The sequence below is a fragment of the Heloderma suspectum genome, chromosome 4 (genome assembly GCF_057233095.1).
Source record: "Heloderma suspectum isolate Gila_16-S chromosome 4, 16-S_ref, whole genome shotgun sequence".
NCBI lineage: Eukaryota > Metazoa > Chordata > Lepidosauria > Squamata > Helodermatidae > Heloderma > Heloderma suspectum.
Window position 1 is genome coordinate 143,430,693 of NC_139461.1, and position 20,205 is coordinate 143,450,897.

Genomic DNA, 20,205 nt, shown 5'->3' on the forward strand with positions numbered 1-20,205 from the left:
TTGTTTTCTGGAGAAATTTTAGGGGGAAATTTGGAATCATTTGATAGATATTTTTAAAGGACCCTGGCAGAGAGAGGAAGTTGTCACATCTGAGCTAGTACCTTCTCTTGGCTGTAGGCAAGATCAAGTTGCTAGGGTACCAAGGGGAGGGGCCTACTTATAAATCACTAAGCGCATAATCTTATGCACGTTTAGACAGAAAAAAGTTCTACAAGTCCCAGCATTCCCCAGCCAGCCATGCTGGCTAAGGAATGCTGGGAGCTGTAGGACTTCTATCTGTCTAAACATGCATAAGATTGTGCCCTAAATCAGCTTCTCAGACTGGCCCAGCCAGACTGGCAGGCAACAGAATTTTGTAGGAGCTCATAGTTGAGTTCACATACATGCTTTTTAAAAAGAGGAAAAAGAAGTTCAGTAGTTATTTCTTATTTTCCTGCCCTTTCCCTTAAGCAAGAAAATATCTTCATTAAGTTTACCTCAGGAAGACACATGCCCCAAACCCACCATTTCCAGATACCTTTATGGTACATGTTACTAGCCAGTCATTAGGGCATGTTGCTCCAGAGGGGACCATAGGAAGCTGTCTTATGCTGAGTCAGACCACGGGTCCATCTAGCCCAGTATTGTCAACACTGACTGGTAGTGGCTGTCCATGGTTTCAGGCAGGACTTTTTCCTATTCAACTTGGAGATGCCAGGGATCGAACCTGGGACCTTCTGTATGCATAGCATGTGCTCTACCACTTAACTACTCCCCCTCCCCATACTACACTCACTGGAAAGTAGTTGCATGCCTCCATAATTCTGGAGGCACAGTTCCCCCTTCCCCACAGATACGTGTAGAGAAGGGGTGGGTGAAAAATAGATCTCCAGATATTTTGGACATCAGCTCTCACCATTCTTGACCCATTGGCCATGCTGGGAGGCTTCTGGGAGGTAAAGCCCAAAATATCAGGAGATATAACTTCTGCCCGGCCCTGATGTAGAGTATATAATATATTTTCCTTGGCTGAAGCATTTGGTGGCAGGGTGTGACAGCCTGGTGCCCATGTTTTCTGCCGGCATCTGGTTATGGGACCCATGCAAGGTCTGCCACTGTTTGTAATGTGATTACTACCTTCCCCCAGCACCTCAATTCTGAGATCCAGGAGACTAGAAAGTTTAAACTCTCAGAGATATCCAGAGTGCTTTCTTCTAGCAATGTATTGTGTTGGATACATTTAATTAGGTTGAGGGACCTTACCTTTCCAGGATTTGTTTGGGAAGCTACTTGGCTTGACATCTTGGCAACTTAATCCTGCCTGCAGCCAAAAGGAAGTGCTATCCCCGGTGTTGGCTGCCTTTTCTGCTACCTCTGAGAATGGGAATACATCTTTTTAGTAAATAATGAGTTTTATAGCACAGTCCTAAGGGATTGTCACTCAATAGACAGAAGGCTCCAATTTCAGAGCCCTCTGTCTATCCTAAGCCCTCCCAGCAAGAGCCAGGCAGGACAGGAGGTGGACAGAGGCTTTTACAGGTTCTCTGTCCTCCAGCTAAACATGTCTTAGCTAGACAGACCTCTCAGACTAATTAGGTAGCTTGCTTACTAAGGAGTGAGCAGGGATGAAGACAGAAAGGCTCTTAGATCGAGTGAATCCAGGCCTCTCCTTCTCCTTCCCCACCCTTCCCCCTTTTCTTCCTCTCTGACATCTCTTCTGAGGTCACAGATGCAACTTCAAAAGAGAAGCTGCCCAGGAGATTTCCATGGCAGCTTGCAGAGGGGAGGGGCTGGGGAGTGAAGATCTATGATCGGATCTCCTCTACCCTCCTCTGCAGTCATAGCTCTGTCTACAGCCACAGAAGAGGAGACCTGCACCATCCTATGGCTTCTCACTCTCCAACTCGGAGTGGTAGGACTGTGCTGCCCAAGTAGCATTAGTGTAATATGCTTTGAGGAAGGATGTGCAGAAGAGTTAGCAGAACTTGGGAGCATGTAAGCCCTTCACTTTTTATTTCGAACACATGAGAGAGCAATAGGCTCCCATCTCAGACGCTTCCGGTCATGGAGGGAAGCAGAAGGAGTTTGTTTGATCTGGAATATCATTTATATTGGATGTAATGTTAAGTGGAGACTATGTAGAGTCCAGTGTGCACAGGCCATTCTAATATTACATCCAACATGGGTGTGAGGCAGGAACATATAAGCATAAGACTTTACATTTGGGGATTTTAGCAGTCAAATGAAAGGCATCAGCTATGAGAACTTCTTGCCACCTAAGTTGATGAACCAACTGTCTTTTTAGCTGCAGACCCTCTTTTCTTGGGGAGGATTGCCAAGGCATGGAGTTGGGGTATTTAAAAAAAAATGCCGAATTTCTTTCCAAGGAGCATGCAAGGTGGCATGCTACAGGGTTAAGGCTGTAAAACACATTTTTTTTTATGAATTGCTGTAAACTGCCCAGAGAGCTTCGGCTATGGGGCAGTATAGAAATGAAATTATTATTATTATTATTATTATTATTATTATTATTATTTTCCATAATTATGCTAATGAAAAAGAAATCTTTAGGAAGTTTTAAATAACATTCTTTAGCTATGGTAAAGGAATGTTTGCAATCTGCATATTGCCTTTGGTTTTATTCCTTATCATCTTTTTTCTTTGCCTTTACAGTTTACTAACAAGCAGATAGCACAGGAAGCATGTGATGTCTTTCAATTACTGACATCTTACTGGGAAAATCTTCAGAAATACAAGTCTTCTCTACCCAGAAAAATTATTGAAGTATGTTTATCTGCCAAAACATTTGTGGATAGTCATTGGTAATAGGTTACTGTTTATTCAATGAAATTTAGTATCTTATCTGGAGTATAAACCTCCTAGTATAGACCTCTGGAGTATATGAACCTCCTCTGTAATGGTGTTGCTGTGAACTCCAGCAACTGTTTGAAATATTTCTAAAACCTTTTTAGCTAACATGAATCACCTCATACTCCATGTTCTTCTAAGCAGTTATGGGGTGAGTTGTCCTGTAGTGTTCCATCTCCTCCCCCACATTTAAAGTTATAATACATTTACATTTAACTTACTGAGCTATCAGGGCTACAATTTACCTCTATTAAAATGAATGGGAAAGTGAAACCCAGAATAAGGTAGAGGAAACCTTAGCATTTTGCCTGCATCATAAATTACATTTTTGTATGTAGCTATACCACTTCGATCACTAGAGTAGATTTTTTCTGTGCCAGGGGGAGGGGGCGTTAAGTCTGTAAATTCTTGTATGTACCCATTTTTTCTTACAAAGGACTGCAGGTGTCCATTGGATCCTGGGAGTAAATTTTAATTCTGCTACAAGTTGGCTTTATCTAGACACATGAGTTAACACTTTCATAGTGCAAAACTTACAACACTGATTTTTTTTATTTGTAATGTCATCTTGTGGAAATAAATACCATATTAGGCTATTGGGGTACATTGGACCCTTTCCATTATTTACTATATACCCAATATTTCAACTTCTTTGGTTTCTGTTTGCTTTCTTTTCTGTTAACATTGTGCAATCCAATGTACCCCAATAGTTTTTTAGGCTAGACTTTGTTTTTGGCATGTGATACCAATAAAATCTATTTTTTCCCTGTTAAGCTGGAGTCATTTTGTAATCAAATCATATATTTATTTCCAGCTAGGATTTTAAAGGGGTCCATTAGAGCCCAATAGCAGATTGATACTGTCTTAAAAATGGTGGCGGAGGGTTTAACTTATGAAATACCTTTATAATAAATTTACAGACACAGGTAATGTGCTTTACTTTATCAGTATTCAGGAAAGTTGTTAGGTAATCATATAGGTAATTGCTACAAGAACATTTAAGTTCTGTTAGGGTGAATTATGCAGAGTCAGTAGATTGCTATGATATGTGCTTAATTTGTGTTTTCCTCTGGGAACGTTTGGCAGATTTTGCTCCATTTTTCAGGTACTGGAGAGGTGGAAGGGAAGAAGAATGAAACATAATATTTGGGGAGATAATGGATGCATAGTTTATTACAAAGTAGCTATCTAAATTTCACTGAAACTTTTGAGACAAGTTCTGCGTTTTGCCAGATTTGGGGAAATTTTTCTGTAAGTGTATAATTCTGAAATTGGTTTTGCACAGATCCTTGTTGCCACCATTGCATTTCTGTTGCCGAGTGCAGAGTACTCCTCTGTGGAAAGTGATAAAAAGGTATGTAATGCTAAACCGCCATTGGTTTGGTCCTGATATTGCAGTTTTTACTATGGAGATTATGTTTAAGCGGCACTCCCCCCGCAATCCAGTGTTGGGAAGCATGAACATATATTATGTGTATTTCTGAGACTAAACCAGTCAGTGCAGATTATGGGGCTGTGCAGGCAACTTAGTTTGAATAACTGATTATCATTATTCTATGTGGAAAGGGGAGAGAGTGGAAGGGTGAACTCACTCCTCCTTCAGACTTGAAACCGATGATCAGTGGTTTTTCACAGCTTTGGCTTCAGGATCAGACTTCTCATCTCAAAGAAATGTGCATACAGCACCCATTTACCTGCGTGTGTTTCCTTTGTTTTGTCAGAGTGTTTATATTTTCTTAGCAGAAGTAATATCTTCCGCAAATTTCTGTTTTAGTTTATAGTTTCATTATTACTTTGCTTGTTGGACTGGTGCATGATATTACCAGTGAAAATGCTGCTGGAGCCTGTAGTTACTTCCAGTCTTGAAGATCAACATCCTTCCAAAGCGCCATTGCTTGATTACATCTATAGAGTAAGTATGTAAGGATCATCTCTAAATACAACTCATTCTGATGCTTAATTCTGCAGTTTGTTATGAACAGATGCATACTGAAATGAAATTAGAAAACAGTAAATGTTAGTACTAGTGGGATGTTGTCTGCTTTTGAATGAAATGTAATTAATAAACCCACCATTACTCCTGAAAACAAATGTTGATAACTAATATTGTAGCTTGTTCAGATTGCTTGAATCATTGAATTCCAGTGTATGAAGTTAAACATTTCAGTAATTTGAGAACTGTCCCTATGACATTCTGAACAACATCTTATACATTGTGTATTGTTTCCAACATCACACTAGTGGATTACTAGTGGACAACATTAGCCCTCCTCCAGTCATCTGGCACTTCACCATTCCTCCATGATTTCTCAAAAATAATAGACAGTGGTTCTGAGAGTTCTTCTGCCAGTTCCTTTATTAGTGTAGGATGCAGTTCATCTGGCTCTGGTGATTTGAATTCATTCAAAGTAATTATTTGTTCCTTCAATCTGAAGCTGCAGTCTTGCCTCTTCGGCCTGTACTTGGCCTTTGCCAGGGGGGTCATAGACCCTCTTTCGGGAGAAGACTGAGCCAAAGTAGGAATTGAGCACTTCTGCCTTTTCCTTGTCATCTGTTACCATGTTGCCATCCTTATTTAATAGTTGAACCACCATTTCTTTCCTCTGTCTTTTACTATGCGTGTATCTGAAGAAAGCCTTTTTGTTGCTTTTAGCATCCCTCGCTAACCTCAGCTCGTTCTCAGCTTTAGCCTTCCTGATGCCATCCTTGCCATTCTGTGCTACCTGCCTGTACTCTTCCTTTGTTGATTGGCCTTCCTTCCACTTCCTATATGTGCCCTTTTTTGTTTTCAGGTCATCTCTAAGCTTTTTGTGAAGCCAAATTGGCGTCTTCTATTGTCTTCCACCTTTTTTTGTGTTGGAATTGTTTGTAATTGTGCCTTGAGAATTTCCTTTTTGAACCAACAACCTTCTCGTTCGAGGATGGGATCCAGCCAAGTGAACTACCTGGCACTGTTGGTGTTCATGCCTCAGAGCCTGCATCAAGCACAAGGGAAATGGAAGTATGCAACACTGGCCCTTGTGATTCGCAGGCAACATGATGCCTTTGGATTGGCCAGACTTGGTATCAGTGTAGAACCCTGACATACCTGGTCAACAGAACAAATACCTTCTGCATGCTTCTCTTCACCATCTACCTGAAGCTACGAGCTCTAGTTCCGGTAGCTGAACTCAAGGTTTCTTGGCTGGAGAGCACACCCTCACAGCCTGGATTTGAGTACAGCAGCCGCTGGCCTTGCCCTTCCCTTGACACCAGGTTTGTCATTGAGTATGTACTCAACAGTGTGCTGCTGCTGCCAATCATAGTTCCCTGGAAGTGCTCCGGAATGTTAACATGTGTCTGTAAACGTGTATTTGTCACATTCTTTCTTTATAGTTTTGGTGTATTTTATTTGAGTAGTAGAGTTGATGTGGGAGGAGGAGGAGGCTGCTAGCTGTTAATAAAGACAGGAATGTGAATTAGGGCAATTCCAACGGCAGTTTCAGGTGCAGCAATCAGCAATCAGAGCTTCAGGTACTCAACTAGAGAGGCTTGGCAGCCATGATGTGGCCAATGAGCGACCTTTTGAAGAACAGTCTCTATGTGGTATTTTCTGTTATGCTCTTAATATAATTGCTTATTTTTCTTTCAGGTCCTGCACAGTTGTGTTCATGGTTCAAGCACTTTTACACAGCAAAGCCATTACCTTTTAAGCCTCGCAGACCTCTCCAATGATATCTACGATCCATTCTTGCCACTAGGAAACGTCAGGAATTCTGAACCCATTCAGTTTCAGTCTTCTGCAGATCTGAATAATTTGCTCACTGTTGCTGAAGGTAACAAATACTTTGAAAAGGATCAACACGTCTTAGCTTTAATCCATTAAAAAAAAAGAATTCTATAGAGAAAAATATGAGAAAAATACATTTTTGCAAGAACTTTGTCTGGGTTCAGCATACGTGATATTTAGATTTCATCTTTATGCTCAGAATATCATAAGCCCTAGAAACTGGTGTAGGCAGCTTGTATGAGCAGCAGTTCCCACTCACACAAGCTGCCTCTGCCTGATTTTGCCTATACACACGTGCACACACACACACACACACACTTTCCACTACATCTCCTTGCCCCACATCCTAGGCCTTTCTTGAGAGCCAGTGGACCATCAGGAGAGCCGTCAGGTTCTAATAGGGAGGAGGGAGTTCCCCTTCCATAAATACTTATTTGGTTTTAACATTTGTAAACTGCCTTGATTGTGTTTATAGAAAGGTGGGACAGAAATCCTTGTAATAAAACAATGTAGCAGCTGATACAGTAAACTCTATCTGCATATTGCTACTTTACTTCACAGCTAGTGTTACTGTCACAAAGACCAGAGGTGCTCCCAGATGGAGGGCTCCTATCGCTAAGAATCAGAAGGCATGGTGCAGCAATTCCATTTTTTTTTTGTTAACGGATTAGCTGCAGTAAGGGAAAAGATGGAAGAAGTGGTGGAAAAATACAGGCGGGCTATGGGTGGAAGGCGACTATGTCTGGAACACCGGTATAATTCTGTGAATGAGGCAGGTCAATGGTACCATAAAAGCCTCATCCGGAAGCACACTCAGACTCTAGCTGAGCCAACAGGTTTCTCATACATAGATCCAGTCCTGAGTTGACACATGCAAACAGGAGCAAGCTAAAAACCAGTTTTCACACTGGCACCTCATTCAGGGTAGCTGCCACCACATATTTATCTCTATGCAGGAAGGCTCTCCCCTTCATGGATCACTGCCTTGTTGTGGCGAAGGGGCTTGCATAACTCAGTGAAGCCATAAGCTATGCCGTGCAGGGCCACCCAAGACGGACAGGTCATGGCAGAGAGTTCTGACAAAATGTGGTCCACTGGAGAAGGAAATGGCAACCCACTCCAGTATTCTTGCCAAGAAAACCCCATGGAACGTATCACAAGGCTAAAAGAGATGACGCCGGAAGATGAGCCCCTCAGGTCGGAAGGTGTCCAATATGCTACTGGGGAAGAGCAGAGGGTATTTCCAAGTAGCGCCAGAAAGAGTGAAGCGGCTGGGCCAAACCCGAAAGGACACTCAGCTGTGGATGTGTCTGGCGGTGAAAAGAAAATCCGATGCTGTAAAGAACAATATTGTTTAGGAACCTGGAATGTCAGATCAATGAATCAAGGTAAGCTGGAGGTGGTCAAACATGAGATGGCAAGATTGAACATCGACATCTTGGGAATCAGCGAACTCAAATGGACAGGCATGGGCGAATTTAATTCAGGTGACCATCATATCTACTATTCTGGGCAAGAATCCCTTAGAAGAAATGGAGTAGCACTCATAGTCAACAAAAGGGTGGGAAAAGCAGTACTGGGGTACAATCTTAAAAATGATAGAATGATCTCAGTACGAATCCAAGGCAAACCATTCAACATCACAGTAATTCAAGTCTATGCCCCAACCACTGAGGCCGAAGAAGCTGAGGTTGATCGGTTCTATGAAGACCTACAACACCTTCTAGAACTAACACCAAAAAAAGATGTCCTCTTCATCATAGGGGATTGGAATGCTAAAGTAGGAAGTCAAGAAATCACCGGGATAACAGGCAGGCATGGCCTTGGTGTACAAAATGAAGCAGGACAAAAGCTAATAGAGTTTTGCCAAGAGAACATGCTGATCATAGCAAACACTCTTTTCCAACAGCACAAGAGGCGACTCTACACATGGACGTCACCAGATGGTCAATATCGAAATCAGATTGATTATGTCCTTTGCAGCCAAAGATGGAGAAGCTCCATACACTCAGTAAAAACAAGACCTGGAGCTGACTGTGGCTCAGATCATGAGCTGCTTCTTGCAAAATTTCGGCTTAAATTGAAGAACGTCGGGAAAGCCACTAAACCTTTCAGGTATGACCTAAATCATATCCCTGATGAATATACAGTGGAGGTGAGGAATAGATTTCAGGGATTAGACCTGATAGACAGAGTGCCTGAGGAACTATGGACGGAGGTCCGTAACATTGTTCAGGAGGCAGCAACGAAATCCATCCCAAAGAAAAAGAAATGCAAGAAAGCCAAGTGGCTGTCTGATGAGGCTTTACAAGTAGCTCACGAAAGAAGGGAAGCGAAAAGCAAGGGAGAAAGGGGAAGATATACCCAACTGAATGCAGAGTTCCAGAGAATAGCAAGGAGAGACAAGAAGGCCTTCTTAAATGAACAATGCAAAGAAATCGAGGAAAACAACATAATGGGAAAGACTAGAGATCTCTTCAAGAAAATTGGAGATCTCAAGGGAACGTTTTGTGCAAAGACGGGCATGATAAAGGACAAAGAAGGCAGGGACCTAACAGAAGCAGATGAGATTAAGAAGAGGTGGCAAGAATACACAGAAGAACTATACAGGAAAGATTTGAATGTCCCTGATAGCCATGATAGTGCGGTCACTGAACTTGAGCCGGACATCCTAGAGAGTGAAGTCAAGTGGGCCTTCGGAAGCATTAGTAACAACAAAGCTAGCGGAGATGACAGTATTCCAGCCGAGCTATTTAAAATCCTAAAAGATGATGCTGTTAAAGTGCTGCATTCAATATGCCAACAAATCTGGAACACTCAACAGTGGCCACAAGACTGGAAAAGGTCAGTTTACATTCCAATTCCAAAGGAGGGCAACGCCAAAGAGTGTTCAAACTACCGCACAATTGCGCTCATTTCACATTCCAGCAAGGTGATGCTCAAAATCCTACAAGCTAGGCTTCAGCAGTATGCAAACCGAGAACTACCGTAAGTACAAGCTGGGTTTCGAAGAGGCAGAGGAACTAGAGATCAAATCGCCAACATTTACTGCATCATGGAGAAAGCAAGAGAATTCCAGAAAAACGTCTATTTCTGCTTCATTGACTACACTAAAGCCTTTGATTGTGTGGATCACAACAAACTGTGGCAAATTCTTAAAGTGATGGGAGTACCAGACCACCTTACCTGTCTCCTGAGAAACCTGTACGAGGGTCAAGAAGCAACAGTAAGAACCAGAGATGGAACAACCGATTGGTTCAAAATTGGGAAAGGAGTACGACAAGGCTGCATATTGTCACCCTGCTTATTTAACTTATATGCAGAGTACATCATGAGAAATGCCGGGTTGGATGAATCAGAGATCGGAATTAAGATTGCCGGGAGAATTATCAACAACCTCCGATATGCAGATGATACCACCCTAATGGCAGAAAGCGAAGAGGATCTCAAGAGCCTCTTGTTGAGGGTGAAAGAGGAGAGTGCAAAAGCTGGTTTGAAACTCAACATTAAAAAAACGAAGATCATGGCATCTGGCCCTATCACTTCCTGGCATATAGAAGGGGAAGAAATGGAAGCAGTGACAGATTTTACTTTCTTGGGCTCCAAGATCACCGCAGACGGTGACTGTAGCCATGAAATTAAAAGACGCTTGCTCCTTGGGAGGAAAGCTATGGCAAACCTAGACAGCATAGTAAGAAGCAGAGACATCACCTTGCCGACAAAGGTCCGTCTAATCAAAGCTATGGTTTTCCCAGTAGTAATGTATGGCTGTGAGAGCTGGACTATAAGGAAGGCTGAGCGCTGAAGAATTCATGCTTTTGAACTGTGGTGCTGGAGAAGACTCTTACGAGTCCCCTGGACTGCAAGGAGGTCAAATCAGTCCATCCTAAAGGAAATCAACCCTGACTGCTCTTTGGAAGGACAGATAATGAAGCTGAAGCTCCAATATTTTGGCCACCTAATGCGAAGAGAAAACTCCCTGGAAAAGACCCTGATGCTGGGAAAGACTGAAGGCAAAAGGAGAAGGGGACGGCAGAGGATGAGATGGCTAGATAGCATCATGGATGCAATGAATATGAACTTGAGCACGCTCCGGGAGAGAGCGCAGGACAGGAAGGCCTGGCGTGCTATGGTCCATGGGGTCACGAAGAGTCGGACACGACTGAACAACAACAACAAGGAAGGCTCTGCCAGCAGAGGCTAATACAAATTGATGGGTATTTCACAGAGGAGTTCCTCCAGTCTTACAATCCATTCCATGTTAGTGCCATAGAACCCAGCTGATTCAGACTTATGTGGGTTTAGGCTCAAGCTTCATAATAACCCAAAGGAAAGCTCAAACATAGTCTATTCAAGAATAGCATCAAAACCAATTCTTGCTTACTAATAGTAGTAGAATTGTATTGTCTGACCATAGGTCATAATAACAATTAAAGCAATTATATAAAAATAAAACATACTACATAGAACTAGTTAAAAACAACAACTTCACATTGGATAATTATGTCAAACCTGTCATCATACAAATAATATCCATTAAAATGATTTAAACATTTAAAATTGAAGGTTAAAGTTAATAATCATTAATAAAAAATTACAATGCCATGGCAATCCACAGTATGATCCTTTAAAATGTTTTCTTATAAATATAAAGTGCATATGCAACAGCTGCCACCTTGCCCAGGAGAGTCAAGTCTGTCATAACCTTCATGATAGAACAGTAAAATAAATAATGATGCAAGGTTTTCAACTTCTCCACTCCCACAAGTCTACTTACACTTGGCATAAGGTACTTTCTTCCAGGTGGCCTCTGTAATAGCAGCCAATTACTGCTGAAGTAATTCAGAATTACTCTCTGTCTGAGTTCTCTCTGAATATATCTTGGATCCTAAGCTTAAATTAAGATTTTGTAGCCTCTATAGGAAGATCTCTAAAATAAGTCAAAGAGAATCCCAGTTGATTAACTAGTTTTTCCAAGTTAGAACACCAAGATGATCCTGGGCTCTTCTCTTGCTCCATCATACAGATTTTTGAAAATCTGTCTTCTGAGATTTGTTTAATCCTCAGATAGTGATTAAATAATTTACAGTGCAATCCTATACATGTCTTCACAAAAGTAAGAACCATTGTCTCCAGTGGGACTTACTCCCAGGTAAGTGTATATAGGATTGCAGCGTGAACCACTATTCTCAGTTATATTGGGAGCTGGCTTACTTCCAGTCTCAAGTCCACCGATGGCATACCTCTGGGTATCACTGGACTGATCCAAGAGAGAGTATATGTTCCATATCTCCCATACTGCAGTCCTGCATAGAAACTAATAATATACCTTGGACCCCAAAAGTTTCAAAATGGAAAATCTGATGCATGTTTAAGTTGGTTTATTTTACTGATTTTAAAAACAAATATTATTCACTTTCAGAAAGGAGGAGGAGGAGTTTGGAGCTAATACCTTTGACTGCACGAATGATTATGGCACATCTGGTAAACAATTTGGGTCATTATCCCTTGAATGGAGGACCTGCTGTTCTTCATAGCCTCATTAGTGAGAATCACAACAACTCTTATGTGGAATCTTCTGAACTATCTTCTGAAGTCTTCAGGAGCCCAAACTTACAGCTGTTTGTATTTAATGATAGTACTCTCATATCTTATCTTCAGATTCCTTCAGAAAAGGGAGTAGATAATGAACCAGCAGGAACTTTCTCAGAAGTAAGAGTGATCGTTAGAGATATCTCAGGGAAGTATTCATGGGATGGAAGGCTGATGCATGGCCCATTAGCTAGTTGTCTACCAGATCAAAATAAAAGAAAATCCACTGCAATTTTGGACAATCATGAACAGAACTTTGAGCCTCCAATGGATTTCATTCAAATATATGAAGGAGAAGATGCTCTTGATAAATTGCTAGAGAGGATTGGCAATAGTAGTCCTGAGTGCCTTTTACGTCCACAATTAAAATTAAATGAGCCATCACCATCACCGTGTGTCTTGAGCCACAACCTAGAGAATGATATCCTAGAAGCAATAATGCAGCAGAGTTGCATAGAAAATGAGTATACCCATGAATCTAGTTTGAATCTTAGTATGAAAGTTGGAAGTCAGAAGGAACCAAGACCTGCTCAGCAAGAAGCACCATTTCATTTATGTAGGCTCTTGCTAAATGACTTAGGAATGAATTCTTGGGATAAAAGGTATGTTTTATGTTAGTACTTTTGTTATTAAAAATAATACCATATCCTGCTTGAGGAGACCTGATGGCAGTCTCCACTTTCAGAAAAGCACCTCTTCCTGGTGGAAGGCAGAAAAACCTGGCTATGAGATAGAGGGTTGTCTTCCCTCCCAGACTAATGTTATCTGCTAAGTTGTGAGGTTTCTTGGAGCTCTCCGGGCTCCAGTTTTACTTTTTTCATTTAGTTAGGGGTTTTTTGTTTTTTTTTTCGTTTTTCCCCTTTTTTGTTTGATTTGGATAGTTGGTTGTCAGCGTCTTTCTTTTTTCCTTTTTTCACCTTCCCTTCTACCTCCCTAGCCAGAAATATTGGGAAAAGTTTCCTGGACAAGGTTCTTGAGCAGGTGGTTGCCAACCAGCTCCAAACACTCTTGGATGAGACTGATATCTAGATCCATTTCAGTTGGGGTTCAGGCCAGGTTTCGGCACAGAAACAGTCTTAGTCAGCCTGTATGATGACCTACGTCGGGAGGGAGACAGAGGGAGTGTGACCTTGTTGATTCTCCTTGATCTGTCAGTGGCTTTCGATACTATCAGCCATGGTATCCTGCTGGGACGATTGTTTGAGTTGGGAGTGGGAGGCACTGCATTGCAGTGGTTTCACTCCTACTTGGAGGGTCAGCTCCAGAATGTGGTACTTGAGGAATATTGCTTGGCCCCATGGATTCTCCAGTATGGGGTTCTGCAGGGTTCGGCTTTTCCCCCCATGTTATTCAACGTCTACATGAAACCACTGAGTGCAGTCATCCAGTATTCTTCTGTATGCTGACGACATGCAGCTCTGTTTCTCTTTTTCATCTCCTTCAGGTGAGGCTGTGGATGTGCTAAATTGGTCCCTGGTTGCAATAATGGACTGGATGAGGGCTAATAAACTGAAACTCAATCCAGACAAGACTGAGATGCTGTTTGTGGGTGGTTCTCCTGACCAGGTGCAGGGTGTTCAACCTGTTCTGGATGGGGTTGCACTCCCCCTGAAGAAGCAGGTTCATAGCTTGGGGGTCCTCCTGGGGCCATCTTTGTCATTTGAGGCTCAAGCAGCCTCAGTGGCACAGAGTACCTTCTACCAACTTTAGATGGTGGCCCAGCTATGCCCCTATCCAGACAGGGATAACCTGGCTTAATTTGTCTGTGTTCTGGTAACCTCCAAGTTTTATTACTGCAATGCTCTTTACATGGCGCTGCCTTTGAAGACAGTTCAGAAGCTGCAGCTTGTGCAAAATGCAGTGGCCAGACTGGTAACAGGGACAAGATGGTCCGAACATATAACACCGATTCTGGCCCTCTTGCACTGGCCACCTGTGTTTTCAAGCCTGATTCAAGGTGCTGGTTTTAACCTATAACACCTTTCACAGATTGGGACCACAATACCTGGTAGATTACCTCTCCCGGCATGAACCAACCCATATACTATGCTCTGCATCCAAGGCCGTCCTCCAGGTGCTTCTTCGGAGGGAGGCTTGGTGGGTGGCGATACGGGAGAGGGCCTTCTCGGTGGCAGCCCCCATTTATGGAATGATCTCCCTGATGAGATCCACCTGGCACCAACATTGTCATCTTTTTGGCGACAGGCTAAAATTGCCCTCTTCCCTCAGGCATTTGGCAGCATATAACAGGTTTTTTGATCAAGTCCTGGATTGTCTCTAGCTGATTGTTTTAAATTGTTTTAGATATATGTTGTTGTTGTTGTTGTTGTGTGTGCTATTTGTTTTATGCCCTTACATGAATGGTGTTATACTTTATATAATGTATTTTAATGGTTTTTAATTTTTGTGAACCACCCAGAGAGCTTTGGCTATGGGGCCGTATAGAAATATAATAAATAATATTAGACAAATAAAGGATGCAGTACTGGGAAGGAAAGAGGGAAAGTTAGTGGAACCCAACAGAGGGAAAGTTGATGTAACCCAACAGAGACGGCTGCTTTTAACCATCTGGCTAAGGGACAAAGGTGTTCTTTTCCCAAAGGGCCCCCAAATGTGACCACTGTGCCTCTTCTGGATTTATTTTGACAAAGTAGTACAACTTGAATGGACTAAACCTGACCAAGGGCAAGGCAGTTAATAAGAAGCTTGCCTCAGAAAACCCTCCCTCACAAAATAGTGGGTTGCTTAAAATGTCCCCACTAAGTGTTTTGGCTTAGGCCACACTCATATGCATAAATGAGGGAGGTGGACAGGATCTCAAAGGGATGTCCCTGTCTACTACTCTAATTGCAGGTGCATTCTGTAGTTGCCATGTTGGTTTCAGCAGTATTCATTAGGAGGAGAGCTGGGGGCTAAAGGGTGGCTGCTTTGCCAGGTTGAACTGGGAAGGCATGGAGCCCCACCCCACCACAGTGAATTCAGAAGCTGATTCTGCCTTCCATCAGGAGGAGATGTTAGAGCCTGCCCTGTGGCCTCTCTTGAGAACAAGACTGTACTGTAAGTTGTCATTTTCCTGTCTTATTTGAGCTGGGAGACCCCTAGCAATTGCCAGAATTCTGAAGCCCTGAATTGACTTCAAAAATCCAGCTAGCAGTGGTGAATGCTTTAAAAAGTAGTCTTGTCTTCCATTGTAACAATCTGAAGAGGAATAGCCATGTTAGCTGTTTCATTAAAAAAAAAAAAACCCTCTTCATCACAGAATTTAGTCCATGACAACTTATGCCATAAAAAATGTAATATTCTTTAAGGTGGCACATGACTCTTTAGGTTGTATCTAATGTTAGTCTAACTCAGGTCCCATTCATTTCAACTGGTCTACTATAAGAGTTTTTCTACATGAGGCATTTATTGTGTGCTCATCATTTCTTACTGACAATTTTTTACGGGTTTTTTAGATGATGATGTAACCTCCAGTTTCACTTCTGTTTTGTAAGAGCACTTTTGTGGGGAGGGGGGGTGTTAGAGTGGGGAAAATGGAGTATTATTTGTGAAAGCAAAAGGAAACGTATTTTCCTTCTTGTGTAATTGCACTGTTCTGCTATAGCACAGTGCCACCTAGAGGTTATGTAAGGGAAAGCTGGGAGTTGTAGAACTTCCTTCTGTCAGAATATGCATAGGATTGCACACTAAGGGACTGTATTTCACCCACGTAAACTCTATAACTTGTGCTGAGCAATCCCAGGAGATGGTACTGGCATGGGATATAGATTTAGAGAGGTGAACTAGTGGCAGCTGGAGGAAGCTAGAGTACAGAACTTTCAAAACAAATGTAACTTTTTATTGTAATGTTGTTGTTCAGTTGTTATTTATTTATTTATTTATTTCTATACTGCCCAATAGCCGAAGCTCTCTTGTGCCGAAGAATTAAGAATTAATTAATTAACTCTTGTTAAGTCGTGTCCGACTCTTTGTGACCCCATCGACCATATCACGCCAGGCCTTCCTGTCCTCCGCTCTCTCCCGGAGCATGCTCAAGTCCATATTCATTGCATCGGTGATGCTATCTAGCCATCTCATCCTCTGCCGTCCCCTTCTCCTTTTGCCTTCAATCTTTCCCAGCATCAGGGTCTTTTCCAGGGAGTTTTCTCTTCGCATTAGGTGGCCAAAATATTTGAGCTTCATCTTCAGTATCTGTCCTTCCAATGAGCACTCAGGGTTGATTTCCTTTAGGATTGAGTGATTTGACCTCCTTGCAGTCCAGGGGACTCGTAAGAGCCTTCTCCAGCACCACAGTTCGAAAGCATCGATTCTTCAGCACTCAGCCTTCCTTATAGTCCAGCTCTCACAGCCATACATTACTACTGGGAAAACCATAGCTTTGATTATATGAACCTTTGTCGGCAACGTGATGTCTCTGCTTCTTACTATGCTGTCTAGGTGTGCCACAGCTTTCCTCCCAAGAAGCAAGCGTCTTTTAATTTCTTGGCTGCAGTCACCATCTGCAGTGATTTTGGAACCCAAGAAAATAAAATCTGTCACTGCTTCCATTTCTTCCCCTTCTATATGCCAGGAAGTGATGGGGCCAGATGCCATGATTTTAGTTTTTTTAATGTTGAGTTTCAAACCAGCTTTTGCACTCCCCACTTTCACCCCAAACAAGAGGCTCTTGAGATCCTCTTTGCTTTCTGCCATTAGGGTGGTATCATCTGTGTATCTGAGGTTGTTGATAATTCTCCCAGCAATCTTAATTCCGACCTGTGATTCATCCAACCTGGCATTTCTCATGATGTACTCTGCATATAAATTAAATAAGCAGGGTGACAATATACAGCTTTGTCGTACTCCTTTCCCAATTTTGAACCACTCGGTTGTTCCATGTCCGGTTCTTACTGTTGCTTCTTGTCCCTCATACAGGTTTCTCAGGAGACAGGTAAGGTGGTCTGGTACTCCCATCACTTTAAGAATTTGCCAGAGTTTGTTGTGATCCACACAATCAAAGGCTTTAGCGTAGTCAATGAAGCAGAAATAGACGTTTTTCTGGAATTCTCTTGCTTTCTCCATGATGCAGTGAATGTTGGCGATTTGATCTCTAGTTCCTCTGCCTCTTCGAAACCCAGCTTGTACTTACGGTAGTTCTCGGTTCGCATACTGCTGAAGCCTAGCCTGTAGGATTTTGAGCATAACCTTGCTAGCATGTGAAATGAGCGCAATTGTACGGTAGTTTGAGCACTCTTTGGCGTTGCCCTTCTTTGGACTTGGAATGTAAACTGACCTTTTCCAGTCTTGTGGCCACTGTGGAGTGTTCCAAATTCGTTGGCATATTGAGTGCAACACTTTAACAGCATCATCTTTTAGGATCTTAAATAGCTCAGCTGGAATACTGTCATCTCCGCTAGCTTTGTTGTTAGTAATGCTTCCTAAGGCCCACTTGACTTCACTCTCGAGGATGTCCGGCTCAAGTTCAGTGACCGCACTATCATGGCTATCAGGGACATTCAGACCTTTCCTGTATAGTTCTTCTGTGTATTCTTTCCACCTCTTCTTAATCTTATCTGCTTCTGTTAAGTCCCTGCCTTCTTTGTCCTTTATCATGCCCGTCTTTGCACAAAACGTTCCCTTGAGATCTCCGATGTTCTTGAAGAGATCTCTAGTCTTTCCCATTCTGTTGTTTTCCTTGATTTCTTTGCATTGTTCATTTAAGAAGGCCTTCTTGTCTCTCCTTGCTATTCTCTGGAACTCTGCATTCAGTTGGATATATCTTCCCCTTTCTCCCTTGCTTTTCACTTCCCTTCTTTCCTCAGCTACTTGTAAAGCCTCATCAGACAGCCACTTGGCTTTCTTACATTTCTTTTTCTTTGGGATGGATTGAGTTGCTGCCTCCTGAACAATGTTACGGACCTCCGTCCATAGTTCCTCAGGCACTCTGTCTATCAGGTCTAATCCCTGAAATCTATTCCTCACCTCCACTGTATATTCATCAGGGATATGATTGAGGTCATACCTGAATGGTTTAGTGGTTTTCCCTACGTTCTTCAATTTAAGCCGAAATTTTGCAAGAAGCAGCTCATGATCTGAGCCACAGTCAGCTCCAGGTCTTGTTTTTCCTGACTGTACAGAGCTTCTCCATCTTTGGCTGCAAAGGACATAATCAATCTGATTTCGATATTGACCATCTGGTGATGGCCATGTGTAGAGTCACCTCTTGTGCTGTTGGAAAAGAGTGTTTGCTATGATCAATGTGTTCTCTTGGCAAAACTCTATTAGCCTTTGTCCTGCTTCATTTTGTACACCAAGGTCATGCTTGCCTGTTATCCCGGTGATTTCTTGACTTCCTACTTTAGCATTCCAATCCCCTATGATGAAGAGGACATCTTTTTTTGGTGTTAGTTCTAGAAGGTGTTGTAGGCCTTCATAGAACCGATCAACCTCAGCTTCTTCGGCCTCAGTGGTTGGGGCATAGACTTGAATTACTGTGATGTTGAATGGTTTGCCTTCAATTTGTACTGAGATCATTCTATCGTTTTTGAGATTGTACCCCAGTACTGCTTTTCCCACCCTTTTGTTGACCGAGTGCTATTCCATTTCTTCTAAGGGATTCTTGCCCACAGTAGTAGATGTGATGGTCACCTGAATTAAATTCGCCCATTTTTGTCCATTTTAGTTTGCTGATTCCCAAGATGTCGATGTTCAACCTTGCCATCTCATGTTTGACCACCTCCAGCTTACCTTGATTCATTGATCTTACATTCCAGGTTCCTAAACAATATTGTCCTTTACAGCATCGGACTTTGTTTTCACCACCAGACACATCCACAGCTGAGTGTCCTTTCGGCTTTGGCCCAGCCGCTTCACTCTTTCTGGCGCTACTTAGAAATTCCCTCTGCTCTTCCCCAGGAGTAAATTGGACACCTTCTGACCTGAGGGGCTCATCTTCCGGCATCATATCTTTTAGTCTTGTGATACGTTCCATGGGGTTTTCTTGGCAAGAATACTGGAGTGGGTTGCCATTTCCTTCTCCGGTGGACCACATTTTGTCAGAACTCTCCACCATGACCTGTCTGTCTTGGGTGGCCCTGCACGGCATAGCTTATGGCTACACTGAGTTACAATTTTATTGTAATACCTTGGTATTATTAAAATTATAAAATGCTTTTATCTTTTTTCCTGTTATTCACTTGAAATATTAAAGTTAAATATAATGTTTATCATGAGGCTTTCCCACCATAATGTATGTTCTATATTTCTGTAGAAAAAGTTTTCATCTACTGAAGAAAAACTCTAAATTATTGAGAGAGTTGAAAAATTTGGATTCTAGGCAGTGGTGAGTTAACTTTGCAACTACTTCAGTTGCACTCATGCTAATGGTTACATTTGGAATTTATTATTTTATGCTTATAAAAAAACAAAACGTGCTTAAACTTTTTACAGTTTTAAATATTATTTGTTTTATTACTGCTTTGTCCAATTTAAGTAGGAAATATAGGTAGTTAGTTATATAGAATTTCCATATGAGAATAGATTTGACCCTTGAACAGTATTGGATTGTTTCACAGACTTAATTCAGGGAGAGTCTACATTTTGATGTTGGCTCAGTTTGTTGTTCAGATGTAGGATTTGGAGCCATAAATATGGACTAGAGCTCTCCAGCCAAGGTTTTGGCCAATTTAAATACCTATGCACATAAGATACTTCTCATCAACAGGCTATGGGATCATGTCCTCTGCACACACCCCCCCCACCATGCTGTCTGTCACTAGTCCCTTCTCTCTCTCCCTGCATAGTCCTAACCCCCAGCTCACTTGTTCTCCCTCCTATTTACTTTGATATCTGTCTCCCCTCACTCTTCCCTGATGCCTGTGCTGTTGTGCTGGGTTAAGCAATTCTAGCTGTCCCTGATAACACTATATTCCATGATAAAGGCTCACCATACATAAGAATTTAATCCCGAGTTGACATAGTGAGACAGGGTGGGAAAGACCTAGACGTAAGTAAAACAC

The 20,205-nt window shown here is 42.1% G+C and overlaps 1 protein-coding gene across 12 annotated transcripts in view; it reads left to right on the plus strand.

Annotated features, from left to right (window-relative positions):
- Nucleotides 1-20,205, plus strand: part of RALGAPA2 (Ral GTPase activating protein catalytic subunit alpha 2) — a 280,593-nt gene that overhangs the window by 145,903 nt on the left and 114,485 nt on the right. For all 12 annotated transcript variants that reach the window (XM_084850724.1, XM_084850733.1, XM_084850725.1 and 9 more), the window contains 6 exons: nt 2,653-2,763; nt 4,133-4,201; nt 4,622-4,759; nt 6,479-6,662; nt 12,039-12,810; nt 19,458-19,529. In XM_084850724.1, coding sequence (XP_084706850.1) covers nt 2,653-2,763; nt 4,133-4,201; nt 4,622-4,759; nt 6,479-6,662; nt 12,039-12,810; nt 19,458-19,529 — 1,346 coding nt within the window. The remainder of the gene's footprint in view (nt 1-2,652; nt 2,764-4,132; nt 4,202-4,621; nt 4,760-6,478; nt 6,663-12,038; nt 12,811-19,457; nt 19,530-20,205) is intronic.